Genomic DNA, 14,340 nt, shown 5'->3' on the forward strand with positions numbered 1-14,340 from the left:
AAGCAGGATGTGTATGTGAAAGGATGGGGGATGATTGGATTTAGAGACCAGAAGTAGCAACTTGCACCACAAAGATATATTTCTCAGACTTCTAAACCTGGGATGTTACCATTATGTATCTCAATGATTTCAGTTACTTGTTTTTATAATTGAATAGATTATCCAGAATTTATAAGGTATAGGCATGTTTCAAATGTATAATTCTTGATGATATCTAAAACCTTACTATTCACTTCTACTCCTTTACGGGAAGCATTGCTCTTTCCACAGTCCTCTTTCGTAGTTCCAGTCATCTTCTACTATCTGTTAAGTCATTAGCATTTCAGGATGAATTTACTTGGATTGCATTTTCCTACAGGACAAAGAAAATAAAATACTAGTTTCTGAAAAAATTGATAGTTGAAGTGGGGGTTCCTGAGACCAGCTGTACATGTTTGCCCAAGGCTGGCCTACAGTTAAATGGCCTCAACAGACATGAATGACTCTGTTAAGGAGACAGTAATTGGGGCAACAGAAGCGCTCATCTGAAGGCATGACCATCATTGTTTGCTGCTTACAGTGGTAAAGGGGTAAAGAAGTCAGTGGGACCATGCTCTGAAGATAAACTACAAGGCAATATCCATGCTAGGTTGTGCAAAGATGGGTACAGCTGATGGTGGGATCAGGTTCTAGAAACACAGCCAAAAGTTTATAAACCTAGGACAGGGAGGGAAGGAGGGAGAAATCCTCCACAACTGTCTACCTAGCACCTTTTAAATAAGAAGGCTTATAGTGACTATACGCACACGTATATAGCAGAACTGACCATCTGGCCAATGAGAAGCTCACCGCCCATATCCAGGCAAGCTGGAGGGTCACATGACATGTATCTCCACACTAAGCTACCACCAGCACCTGTAGGTGTGAGTTCCTTATTCATAACGTTAAGGTAGTGTAACATTTCATCTGCCATGTTGACTTACATAGTCTACTCTTTATATTACACTCCCTTCCCTCACCTTGTTTTAAACTCACCCCTGCCCAAACCCATCATCTACCATCCCCCCAGTTCAACTATCTTCCATCATGAGTTATAGGAACTTCTGGTAATTTAGTCTGAACCAGTGGAAGTACATGTCAGTTGCTGCCTGCTTTTCCTACAAAGGGTTGAATGACTATCTTTTGCTCCTACCCTCTGGAGTGTGTAAGTACTGATTCTCAGAAGCCTAGGCCATCTCTGTAGCTACCTGGTCTATAACCAGACACTCACTGGCTGCCTTTTTTCCCCTTTCTGGATGATATTCTCCTTTCATTCCATGGGAATCCCAGCCCTAGAAGGAGAGACTAAGGAGGAGGCAGGATACCTTTGGCACACTTGGTGAATATGAGTCATTGTGAGTGTAATGGCCTTTTCATTTGTTATCTGTTTCCATGGTCACAGCTGGGTCTCAGGATGGGAAACAGCCCTCCTCACATTGGGTATCATGACATCACTCCTCTTTAATAACCTCCACTGCCTTTCTGTTGCTTGCAGGATGAACAACTGGTAGGGGAGGTACTCTGCATGCTAGTTTTGAGCCCACTCTCCTCCTTTTCCTTCACTACCTCCCAAGACTTAATCCCAGTGCTTACAAGGTTTTCTTTTCTCAAGACCCAGTTCAAACATCACCTCCCTTGGAAGCCTTCTCAGACTTTACTGAGGTGGAGCTGGTTCTCCTTCCTCTGGGACCTCACAGCACCACAGGCTCACCTTCTCACATGGTACCCTAATGATTAGCTTATGCACCTGCCCTTCCCACCCACCTTGCTCTGGTCTGTGAGCTTTGCACGGGCTGGTGGGAGTCTTACTCATCGGAGTGTCAGAGCCTGTGTTCAACATCTGGCTCTCAGTAGGTGTTCAGAAAATGTTAACTGAATGAAGGAAAAGGGAAGAGAATGTGTCTTCTATTAATTTATTGAGCAAAATACGGGCAGGATGATACAGTGAGGCACTGATGCAGTAAAGAGAACAACGATGTTTTAATGAAACGTTTTTCAAATCTGTGAAATACATGTGACGTAAATGCTTTTATTCTTTCCATAGGACAGATTTCCAAACAATGATCACAGTGCTTAGGTTAATAAGATGCTGGACAGATGAGTAGCCCAAGAATGCTAAGAAATAACAAAATCCCTCCAACTATATATCAAATGCAGATTACTGAAACATCAAGTGAATGATGTTTAGAGCGACATGACTAAAAACAAGACATTACAGTAATCAAGTCCATAAAACTAGAAAAGGCTATATAACAAAACAAAAAGGCCTTTCATAAGCTATTAAATGAGTATATATGATAGACGAACCCATTTTATATTTGAAGCAGCTTATAGCACCGACACGTTGGCAGGACCCGTAGAGGGTAGGCTGCTGGACCGAGGCATCGGAGGGGACTGGGGGGAGTCTCCACCATCCTCTACTTTAAGCCTCCTGTTTTACAGATGGTGAAATGGCCCAGCGAGATGAAGCGCCTTGTCCAAAGTCACACGACACAGGGACACAGGATTGGCTGGAAGAAGATCCAAGGCTACGATCCAGGCCACCCAACTTTAGGTAAGCGCTCTGTTTTACTCTACACATCATTCTATGTGATTCATGTATTTTGTTTCTATTAAGAGATCTACCATAAAAGAAATCGATACAATTCATAACACACTCCAGTATTTTATTGAGAAGGACTGACATGTACTGTAGTTCATTTCTTGGACCTCTATAGATCTTCAGTCGATAATTGGAATCATCAGATGACACTTATCTCGGCTGTAAATTGGCACAGAGGGCATGTGAAGCCAAGTTTAGCACATTCTCTACTACCTAAACCTATGCCTCAAAATCACTAAATCATTGGTATAATTTTTTTGACAAAGTACAAAAACAGTACAGAGAGAAAGCAAGTCGGGTCCTTCCTTTAAAAGATCATTATGGCACTTTGATTTTAATAAGGAAAGGAAATGTAAAAAACTGATTCTTTTTAGAAGAAAAAGTAACTACAGCCTAGACCTTGTGAACGACCTGGTATAATGTGTTTCTGTAAAATACTTTGGAGTCATGAACTTTTGTCTAGCATATTTTGCCATGGTCCTGAGGCCTCAATTGGGCAGACTGATGCACTACTGAACATATAAGAATGAAAAAAGAGATCGCTGTTACTAGAAGCAACATTAAAGACAAAAATATAATGAACATACTTAAATAGCTTCATAGATACGAAGTCAAGAAGTTGCATGTATGTTATGTGATTGTGTCTTTATAGTGGCAGCTGGAAAAAATACACATACTGGGCATTTGTCCATTATAAACCAGCTACTGCAGACAGTTAAATTGTGGTTCATAAGTAGAATAAAGCCTGATAAATAAGTGACTTCTGCATATCCTATACATAGATTTTCTTACATAGACGTCTAGTTGTAAGTCAATCAACATTTAGCTACATTTTTTCCCCCACTGGGTCCAGCATCCAAGGATAGGATTTCACTTCTCTTGAGCAGGCCCTAGACCTAGTTAGGAAGTTACATGACATTCATACTCCTAGCCTTTATGATATCTTACCAGCGAAAATGAAATCTCCTGGGACCTCGAGTCCCTTCCTTACCACTACAAGCGTATCAACAGAGAGCAAAACATATTTGTTTTCTGTTAGGCAAAAAGGACATAATTTAGTACTAAAGAATAAACTATGCTTGCTGCTGAAAAGGTGCACATACACCAAAAAGGTATAATAAAATTTCATAAAAATATTTAACAAGCTGCATTATAAATACTTAAAGAAAAATGTTGAAACCAGAATGAAAATAAGATTAGTGTTCTGAAACTATCTGTAGAAAAACAGACTTGTTAAAAGAAAAGGCCTCATTCAGTGAAGCATTGAATGTAATGTCTTTTTAGTGTACATGTCGAATTTCACCTTTCTCTCTCCTAAACAGGTTCCTCTAACTTACTTGGAAACTGGGGCTATTGCAAAACCAAGCGGTAGATGACAAGAGGTTAAGGCCAGTGGCATGATTTTCACATGATGTTGGAAAAGTGAGGGCAGTTCACAATGCGAACAGATAGGTGTCTGGGGCAATCCTGACTTTATTTGAGCAGTTTAAAAATAGCCCCACATCTGTTCACCCACAATCAGCTTCATACTCAAAACTCAGGCCTTAGATTTTAAAAGGGGCTTGCGTTGCAGAGCAAGATTGTACAGAACTAGGGGAAACCGCTCTAAATAATTCCATACTGGGGTTGGATCCTTTTTGAAAATAAGCTCTGAATCCTTCACTAGTAGATATTTTAATGAACTAAAGATGAATTAGAATATCAAAGGCTTATGTATGGTTTGAGCCCTTAAGTGAGCAATTTTGTTAAAAAAGGGACCCTTTCTCCCTCTTTGATAAAACTAAAATACTCTCTGGCCACAGGAGATTCCTCAGGATGCCCACGGGCAAGTCCAAGGATGTGAGGGCTCCGTTCACACCCAGAGGAACATCAAGGAACCCCTGAAGCCCAAGTAGTGTACCCTGGAACCCTGCCTGCCCTGGGTGGTTTGTGGACAAGGTAGGGAACACCACCATGGCCCAGCAGGTATTTGAAAAGCGCTTTAGTGTCCGATACCTTTGGCTTTGGTACGTTTCTTTCTTTCCCACCACGTGGGGCCGGGGAGGTGAATACCACCTCTGGAAACAGCTGTCCTCACAGGAGAGGAAAGATAAAGGGCAGGGCAGAGAGGAGGAAATCACCAGGTTTGGCTAAAAAAGCAGCTGGCTTTCACACATGCCTGTTCCTCTCTGGGCCGGGCTCATGTGCACTCTGCCTCCCTCCAAGCATGAGGGTGGACATTTCAGAGCTATCCAGCTCTAATCCAGAGAACATGAGCCCCACGGGCACAGCTGCCCACAGTCCCCCCCCCCCTTCTGGACTCAGGATCACTGAAGCCCAAAAGGCTCCCTTGTGAATACCTCCTGAGAGGGCTTGTAGTTCAGTTTTTAACTTTAATTGGGACAGCTGATTCTAGCTTAAGAGGTCAGCCCGATTTCTTCATTACTCAATTACAGTGGCTACCATCTTTAGGATGTTCTTAGTTTTTGTACAGTCCACGACATGAAAAATCTTACCCTACCTACACACAGCTCAAGACAAAGGTATAACTTCTGGAGTGGAACTGAGGGCACGGAGAGAGAGACATTTTACTCAGGAAATAAGCATGGACGTGTGTATATACAAAGTCGTATATACACACAGCACACTCCTCACGCACGCACACTGTACTCCTGGCACAACCCGACTAAGAACATACTAGGATGTAAAGGGTTTAGGACTGAAGTAATTCTTGGCATTTTAATCTAGACAGGTACTTGGGTAATTTAGGTCAGGATATAATTGGGTTATTCATATATTTAAAAGAAGTATATACTTGTCTTTTTTTTGGAAATGGCCCAAACCACCTTTTCTGAAGCAGTAACCCAACAGGACATCATCGTTATCAAATGGAAAAGAAGATTGTTATTCTGGATTAAATCAGTAAAAGGTGTTTTAGAGAAAGGGCAACTTGGAAAATAAAGACGTCAGAGTCGATTATTCCAAGTTAGAGTATTTTAGTTATTTGCAGTGGTTACCAAATAAGCTGAAGGTAAATTTCTTCCAAGGAGCTGCTCATAATTTGCTTTGTTGAGAAGAGGCGAGGAGCCACTTCACTGTTCCTCTATAAGATGATGCAAGTTTTTTTATCCTTGAAAGGGTTTTCTGAGGTCGGTATCCCTGTCAGCAAAGGGTCGCTCCCGGCGTGCTCCTCGCAGTAGGACATGAGGTCCGCTGACGCCTTTGAAACCTGACAGGTAGAAAAAGCAAAGCCAACAAACAAAATAACTTATTTACAAACGTATTACAAGTATAGTTGAATGCTGGCCCCTGGAGCAGAAGACTGTCGGAGGGATACTCTGAGAGTCAGCTTCTCCTAGATTACTTGGGAGTTGAGAAAGGGAAAAGATCCGTAAATGGACCAAGCGGCCAGCTCTGGCCTTCTTTCACCAAGTGACCAGACTTAATGACCTCATGTGTGTCCTAGCGTGGGCCCAGATGACCTACCCCCCGCTAGCAAGTATGCCTGCCAAAACACTGAACGGAAATCGAGTCCTCAGCGAACCAGGGTATTCAAAGTGCGGGCCATTCTGCAAAATGAGTGGCCTGGATTCTTCAAAAGTGGACTGTGGTAGATTAGTATTAGATGATCCGGAATGTCACTATTGTCCTGTGGCTGTGCAGAAGAATGCCCTTGTATTCAGGAGAAGAGATGGTGAGGTGTTTAAGGGTGAAGACTCACAATGGCTGCACATAACTTTCAAGGGGCTTAAGGGATAGGTGTTGTGTGGGTGTGTAGACAGAAAGCAAATGTGCCAAAATGTTAATAACTGGTGAATCCTGGCAAACAGTATAGGGGTGTTTGTTGTCATAACTCTTCTATAGGTTTGAAATTTCTGAAAGTGTGGGGAGGAGGAAGTTTATGGGAACCAAGGGAAGGGTGTGTCTTAGTTTGTATTTGATACAAAACTGGAATGCAGCACAGTTTAGGAACTGAGTTACGGGCTTGGAGTCAATACTCTTGAGAGACAGAGTCAAGTTCTAGAAGAGCTTCAAGAGTTACTGTTAAAGACGGGGCCTGGGAAAATAAAAAGAGGGACAAGACCAGAATGGGAAGATGCAGTGCCTTCCTCTGGTGGGAGTTAAAAACGGAAATGCCCTGCTCTGTTCAGAAGCTGGGGTGGGATATCCTGCAGAACCGTCAGTTCTGTGTCTTCAGGCAAGGAGCACGGGGCAGCTGAGTCCTGTCAAACACAGCACAGGCAGCCTGCTGTTCTGAGGACAGGTGACTATCCCCAGGCCCAGAGGAATGTATCAGGTGACTGCTTCAGTTTCTAGGAAACAGCATTACTCACAACATTCCAGGGCACACACTGCCTCGTTCTCTCCTGGGATTTGGGGTGGGGGGGAAAGACTTCGAAGTCAGGTGACCTTATAAATGCCTTCCCGTTTCTTCCAAATCTCAACTAAGGCTGGCATTACTCACCCTGGGTGCGGAACGTGTCATTAAAATAGTCTGCACACATTTAAAAAGCAGCATACTCTTAAAAAAAAGGAGACCATGCATGTTGACTTGCTGTACAAGGCTAGCTCACCTGCATCGATAACTCTAGAACATTTAGTAAATTCCAGAGGGATGACAAGGGTGTTCATAAAGTCTGTCTGGACCCCCTGTCTCAACGCAGAACACAGAGATTGTGGGACTTGATGGTGCTCATTCAGGGAAGGCAGGCCCTCAGGGAATCCTGTCTTGGGTTTTAGGTTTTTCTGTCCAAACAGAGAGGCTAAGTCAGACACATGGGCTGCCCAGTACTTCTGAAATGAAGCTCGTGCCAGGTAGAAGAGAGTTAAGATTCTGAGACTCTCCACTTGCTCTCGGAAAATCCTGACCCCCAGCTGCATTATGGCATTGTCTTCTCTGAAAGGGGGCCTCACCTTTGGAGAGCAGAGGGGCCCGATCCCACCCAGGCTTCTGACCTTTATTCTCTCGATGGAGGCTTCCATTCTCAACTGTTGCACGGTCCTCCTGGCCTGGGCGATGTTGTTGGTGCTTGCCGTTTTGCTAGACATCTTCAACTATTGTTTCTACCTAAAACCTGAAAAGAACATCAATGATTGAAGCAGTCCTAAAGCTTCCGCTCCTTAGGGGAAAAGGGTGCACCTTCCCAGTCCTCACGGGCTCTGGGAGGTGGTTACTAAGATGCCCTCCCACTGGAGCTCCTTCATAAATCTTTCCTTTGTAATACTAGTCGTTTAATCCGTGCACCCCAACATACAGCACAATAGAGCCTTTTCTAGCATTTTCTCAGAGGGAACAAACACACAAACATTTGTAGTAGTTCAGGGGCCTCCAGCAATGGTGAGCAAATGAAAGCACAGGCCACATTACGCACGCAGCTTAATATTACTGCTATGTACTTTAATGGAAGGTTTGATTTTATTTCATTTTGGCTCTCTTACCCAGCTATTACACTGATTCAAGTCCTGGCAACCAAAAACAGCAAAGGAGAGTGCCTCTGGAGAACTTGCACAAAGGGTACATTTTTAGGCGCTATCCAGGTTTGCAATCGTTTGAGGAATGTTAGTTGGGCAGATAAGGAAGTCTTTATTCAAGAGAAGTGGGAACCTTTCAGCTGAAAGACTTTCAGTGATGACCCACTGCCAGTGTCCAGGGGGATACATGGAGCAGCCTAAAGCCTGAAAGATTTAACAGAACTCTCTCCTTCCCTCCTTTGTCTCTGTTGGCCTCTTCCTGGGGGCCGGGCCACTTGCTGATCCTTTACCCCCCACCCGGGGGATGTAGGTTGACTCTCCAAGGCTGCCCTTTTTCTCTCTCAGCCCCGGCAGCTGGTAAAAAGGTAAAGGAAACCTCCCGGACCTTGAGCTTCACTGATCTGGGTGTCCAAGGACATATTCCAAAAGGCAGGCCCAGGGGCAAAGCGCTGCCTCTGCCATATATGGTGAAGTCCCGTCCCGGCAGGGCGGCAACTGCAGGAAAATGCAGAGCTGGCAGGCCTGGCACCCGTGTGGCAGTTATATGACTCATAGGAGCAGGTGGACAGTAGGTAAGCCTTCCTCGGACGATGCAAGGACTCAGCAAAGTCTTAGGGCACTGCGGCGCCGGCAGCAAACCCAGGCTGACTCAACCTTCTGGAGGGGCCGCTGCAGAGCCTACCTGCCATAAAGGCTTAGGACCAGATAAGGCTGCACACCAGGACAGCAAGCCCCAGGCTCCACGGCGTCCACCGCGTGGGCACCCAAGTGCTCTCCCTGAGTGGCACCACATGTGGAATGCTCCCCAGGGCTCAGCGCCAAGACCTGGGTTGGGCCTGGGTCAGAGAGGCAGCTTTGGGTCGAATGCACAAATAAAAACTGTTCTTAGCTGTGTGCACAATTCTGCCATCCAGCCTCATCGGCATGCTTCACATTCCTGGGTTTGGACCCTGCCTCTGCCACTTACTAGCTGGGGGAAGCTGGGCTGGTTACTTGACCTCTACGAGCCCAAGTTTTCTTCTGCATAATTGAAGGGGAGGAGTGTATTTGGGGAGTTAATTCGCTATTGCACATGTAGTATTTAGCCAAGGACGAGGCACTCCAAAATCAGCAGCTGCTCTGACACTCACCGTGGAGGTCACACCCGGCACCAGGAATCAGAAGTCCCCCCCACCCCCAAGTCAGTGAGCCTCCGGAATCCTGACGACTGGGCCCCGGGGGCAGGGGGGTGGTGGTGGCTGTGGCATCAGCCCCTTTTCAGTGCGCTCTGTCCATGCAGAATGGAAGGGCTGGCGAACGGAGGAGTCCCTAGAAGAAGGAAGCCCCAGCAGCGCAGGGAAGTGGGAGGAGGAATCGTATTGGCAGAGCAGAGTGGCCCTGCTTTATCTGCGGCCTTCGGGACCTCATTTCGACACACTCCTGCCAAGAGCTGCCTCTTCCTCCGATTCCTGTCAGCCCGCCCCACCCAAACGAGAGGCCTACGGTCAGCTCCCAGGGGTAGTGCTCCTACCCGGCAGCCTGGCCCAGCGCTCTACTGGGCTCCCAGGCAAGGACTTCGGTGCAGAGCCCTCGGAAGGGGACGGAGGCAAACGCAGCGGAGCGCCCTGATTCACAGCTCGCTCCTTCCACAGTCTGTCCCCTGCAGCATGTTGAGCAGGGCGCCCGTGCCAGCTGGCCAGGGTTCTGAGGATTGGGCCCCAGCCTCCAGAATGTGAACACGATACCCTTCTGAAGGGCCTGTGGTTTCCATGCTGCCTCCTAAGGACTTTCTGAATGTCCCTCTGCACGAGAATAACGCCAAGCATTCTCAGCTTCCAGGGCACAAAGGTTCCAAGGCCTGAGCGAGTTTTCCTGCAAGGCTCCATTGTTCACATGCATCAGGACCAGTCACAGGAGCAAAGAGCACCAGCAGGCTCTATGTATAAAATCTTGGGGCAGGTGCCTCTAACATCGTTGAGAAACTGTAACGCGTACTTGGCAGACTTTCTTCCTGACTGTATCATAGTCATGGTTAAAGACAGCGAGCAACTGACTGTTCACGCTGGCAGGTTTCCCCCGTTCTGATATCTGTGCTCTGACCTCCCTCACTGACCACCCTCTCCCCTGCTTCCTTCCCCAGGGGTCCCTTCCCCTGTGCTTCAAGGGGATTGGAGCCCCTGTTCCTGCCTCACCAACTTCTCTTGGGGTTCCAAGTCAAATACAAGTTCTCTTCTCAAAGGCCACTTCCCTCTCCTGGCCTATGGATAAACCCAGCCAGAAAGTTAAAGTTTAGGACACGGGTGATTTTCACAGCTTCAGAGATTATTAAACACAAACAATTTCCTACTCAATATTGTGTAGGAATAGCTTTGGCCGGTCAATTAAATGGGGTATGTGGGGTCATTCCTAGAAAAAGTTGTCTACTGCACCACTGGAAAACAACATAGTCTCTTATTACAACATTCTTCTTATGGAGAAGAATTCTACCATTTCAACGTAAGGAGCGTCCTGGAGGGACTCGGTGGGCTGGGCCGCCTCCTGTCTGTGTGAGGAGGGCCACGAGCAGGGCCAGGCTGTGTGGTGGCTGAGCAGCGGTGTTTACAGGAGCCTGACGTCTAGCTGAGGATTTCCTCCCAACTTGCCCCTGCTCTGCATCTGAACAGCCTGGCTGGGGCGGACCAGCCCAGAGAGCCTCTCCCATCCTGTCTGTGCCTTCAGAGGGTTTCTTTGCTCTTCCCTCAACGGCAACGATGTCTGGCTGGTTGCTTGTGCCACCAGGTGGATAAAAAGCTCACTTTATTCTTATTTTCAGAATCGCTTCCAAGGCAAACAACACCTGATCCTTCTATGGAACTCAGAGTGCACACGCTGCTTTCAGACGCAGGAGTCCGTGAAGCCTCCCTCTAGGCCTCAAAGCCGGATTACTGTTTCATCCTCATTTCAGAGAGGAGGCAGCTGAAGTTCGACAAGCTTGCTCCAAGTTCACCCAGCTCCTAAACCTTGAACCGGCCTGGAAACCTTTCACCCAGCAGCCACTCTCCCCACTACACCAAGGAAAGGATGCCAGTGCAGCTAATTGGACCCACACACACTCAAGGCAAGGGTGACCCTGACCCTGATGGCCTGAGTGCCGGGCTTGCTGACGGCTTTGCGGCCGTGTATCATCCCTCCTAGGGCAGAACGCATCTGTTTGTCTAGAGCCCTGAAAAACAGACCTCCCCTCTCCTTCCTGCAAGCTAAGCAAGAATGTTCTCGCTGTCACGAGTAGGCAAGGACTGAGGTCAGCATCTGGAGATCCTGAGCCACCAGCGCTCTCTCCACCCCCCATCCCCAAGAAGTGCGGAGGCCTGCGCAGACCCCCAGTTTGATAAGAACCCGGCTATCGCTTCTGCGGCCTTGTTCGCATTTTTACATGTGGCTAGCAGATTTGAATAAAGACATGTAATATTTACTTATTCAAATAATTGGCATTGGTTTTAATGCTGTTGTTCATCTGAATTCTTAGGTTCCTAGAAATTCCTAGGAACAAGATTTCCCCATTAGGGAAATAAGAATGCCTTAATCTGTCGAGAGGGGCCTGCAGCAGGGAGAGGGGTGGGGATGGAAAGTGTGTCAGGGAGCTCACTTGGGGAAGCAGCCGCTGAATCACAAGTCCGCCTGGCCTGGCCAATAACTGAATCGCTGGAGTGAAGCCAATGTTCTGAGTAAACACACTCCTTCTGTCTGCAATAAAAGACCAGGTTTCCACTCCTGCTCTGATCTTGCCTCCTGTTCTCACTGTCTTACTCTGGCTCTTTGTCCCCCTCATCCATTACAGGGGTGCAGGCAGCAATGCGAATCTCACAGGGTTGCAGGGAGGACAAACGAGTGTCTAGCCACACTGGACCCTCGACACACAGACATTTAAGAAAGGCTGGGTCCCTACGTTCCCTGACAAGACAAAAAAAATCATGAGTTTGGTGAGAAACGAGAAAAATTCACTCAGCAAAAGAGCAAAAGAAGAATTTCAAGGGAATATGATGAGTAGCAATATCTTTCCAGTACGGTCTCAGAGTGCGTGCAGCGAGACCTTGAAGAACATGTGTTTTAAATCAGCCTAGAGGCTGAAGGCAGACTGCAGGTGTGTTTGGTTGAGCCATACACAGGGTTAGCTCGTGTGTGTGTGTGTGTGTGTATTTTAACTTTAAATTGTCAACATTTGAAAAACCGATATTTCACTTTAAGACACAGATTTCTGGAAAAATCAGAAAATCTTACCAAACCAGGCTGGGTCTGAGTAGTGGCTGCTGCTTTCACATTGGCAGGCACACCTGCCCGTCCCTCTGTTTGAACTTGTGACACGGCCTTTGTACTACTGTGCCTTGGACATTTAGTTCCAGTGACATACTCAAGGATTAGGCCAGGGGACGTAGCTCACTCCTGCCCTTGCCACTGCCTCGCTCTGGGGCCCTGGGGAAGGACTCCTAACCTATGCAAGCCTCAATTTTCTCATGGGAAAAATGGGCATAATAACACTTTCCTATTTCAAAGGGCTGTTAAGAGCATCAGATAAAACAAGCACGTGAGTGTAATAAATCTGAAGAACACTCCCGCTGAGAAGTACCTACACACTGCGCATGCCCCCAGCAGTGCGCGCTCAGCACCCCGCAGTCCCTGATCTTGGCACCGAGCAGCTCCTTACCCTCCTCTGCTGTGCCCTGATCTGCGGCGATGGACAGAAAAAAACATCTCCTACTGCGATCGGCTGAAGCGTGCCTCCCGCAAAATGGACATGTTGACGTCCTAGCCCCCAATAACTCAGAACAGACCGTATTTGGAGATAGGGTCTTTAAAGATACGATTCAGTAAAAATGAGCCCAGTAGGTTGGGCCCAGATCCAACATGACTGGCATCCTCACAAGAAGAGGGAATTTAGACCCAGATGGGTAGAGAAGGAAGAACACGCGAAGACATGGGGAGAAGACAGCCCATCTACAAGCCACGGACAGAGGCCTTGAAAGAGACCCACCCTGCTGGCACCTTGCTGCCGACTTCCAGCCTCCAGAAAATAAATTTCTGCATTGAGCCGCTCTGTCGGTGGTGCTGTGACGGCAGCCTGAGCCAACCCAGGCATGAAGGTTCTCCTGCAGCTAGGGATCTGGATGGGGTGGGCTCTGCTGGAGAGAAGCATTCATCAGAGATCTGGAAAGTGGAAGTGAGAGGGCCAGTTCTCGTGGCTTGCCTTCTTTTCTGCTGGCAAGCAGGGTGGGGGGCACGCTGCATTCAGTGCAGGTGGGAGCATCCCAGCGTGTCGTCACTAGCAATGTGGTGCTAAGAAACCATACGGCTGCAACAGCCTCCCAAGTCTCCACTTCCTGCTGTGTCCCGGGGGCCCGTTCCGTGCTGAGGTCTGGAAGTTGGTCCTGGTCTGGAAGTCGAGAACCAGTTCCTCCAGCCCTTCCACGGATGACGCAAGCACCTCATCCCCGGGGTGAAAACCCATTCTGCCAGCACTGCCAAGAATGCTTTCTGTTTGTTGTAACTGAACCCTGACTGATAACACAATTGTTAACCTGTTGTTTTGTAATCTGTAAATAACTTACAAAGATTAGCTATGATTTCTATTATTACGTTATTATTGCCGAACACACCTAACACGAAGACTTGAAAACAGGGAGATGTAAGAATACAATTCTTTTTCTCCTTCTCCCCAACCAAAGCTTGCAGGCTATAAGATTGCGGGCGGTGGACCTGGGACGAGCCACACATCCTGCCCTGTTCCTGCCCAGTGTTGAGAGCAAAGGGCAAAAAGAACAAGTTACTAGCCTGTGGAGGAGAACAATGAGAGGCAGAGATGAGGAAGGGCTGCACGGAGCCATAGAAAACGTAGTTTGGGCTGGGAAGACATAGTGACTGGAGCTCTTAGAAGAGTTTGCGTAGGCTCAGAATCAGCAAAATGAAGGAGAATACGAACAGCAGTCTCTCAAGACCCCAAAGGGTCCATTCTCTAAAAGTAGCTTGCTTTTCTACGTGCAGACCCTTGCCAAGTCCTTATCTGGTATCTTTGAGGAGTTCATTTTACTTGCTATCCAGGCACATGTCCCTGAATAACGATGATGATGGTGGACGAGGATACTGTTGATATAATGATAATTTTTGACAACCGCCACCACTTAACTGAGGATGTGCCCGGTAAGTGAATGCCATGAATCATTTCATTTAATCCTCTTAGAGATGAGTCCTTTTATCATTTCTGTTTTACAGATGAAACACAGGTCAAAAGTGTCTTGCCAAAGACTATACTGATTTTC

General features: G+C 47.0%; 1 protein-coding gene across 14 annotated transcripts in view; it reads right to left on the minus strand.

Moving 5' to 3' along the window:
- Positions 1-1,974: 1,974 nt before the first annotated feature.
- GNG12 (G protein subunit gamma 12) overlaps positions 1,975-14,340 on the minus strand; it is a 125,106-nt gene continuing 112,740 nt past the window's right edge. For 9 of the 14 annotated variants that reach the window (XM_034653666.1, XM_034653667.1, XM_034653669.1 and 6 more), the window contains 2 exons: positions 7,556-7,674; positions 1,975-5,828 (listed from right to left, as the gene is read on the minus strand). In XM_034653666.1, coding sequence (XP_034509557.1) covers positions 5,703-5,828; positions 7,556-7,648 — 219 coding nt within the window. In that variant the 5' untranslated portion in view covers positions 7,649-7,674 and the 3' untranslated portion in view covers positions 1,975-5,702. Of the gene's footprint in view, positions 5,829-7,555; positions 7,675-9,201; positions 9,227-13,058; positions 13,204-14,340 lie in introns of those variants that run through there. The other 5 variants (XM_034653656.1, XM_034653660.1, XM_034653665.1 and 2 more) reach the window with 4 other exon arrangements.

This window comes from Ailuropoda melanoleuca, chromosome 2 (genome assembly GCF_002007445.2).
Source record: "Ailuropoda melanoleuca isolate Jingjing chromosome 2, ASM200744v2, whole genome shotgun sequence".
In the NCBI taxonomy this organism is placed as follows: domain Eukaryota; kingdom Metazoa; phylum Chordata; class Mammalia; order Carnivora; family Ursidae; genus Ailuropoda; species Ailuropoda melanoleuca.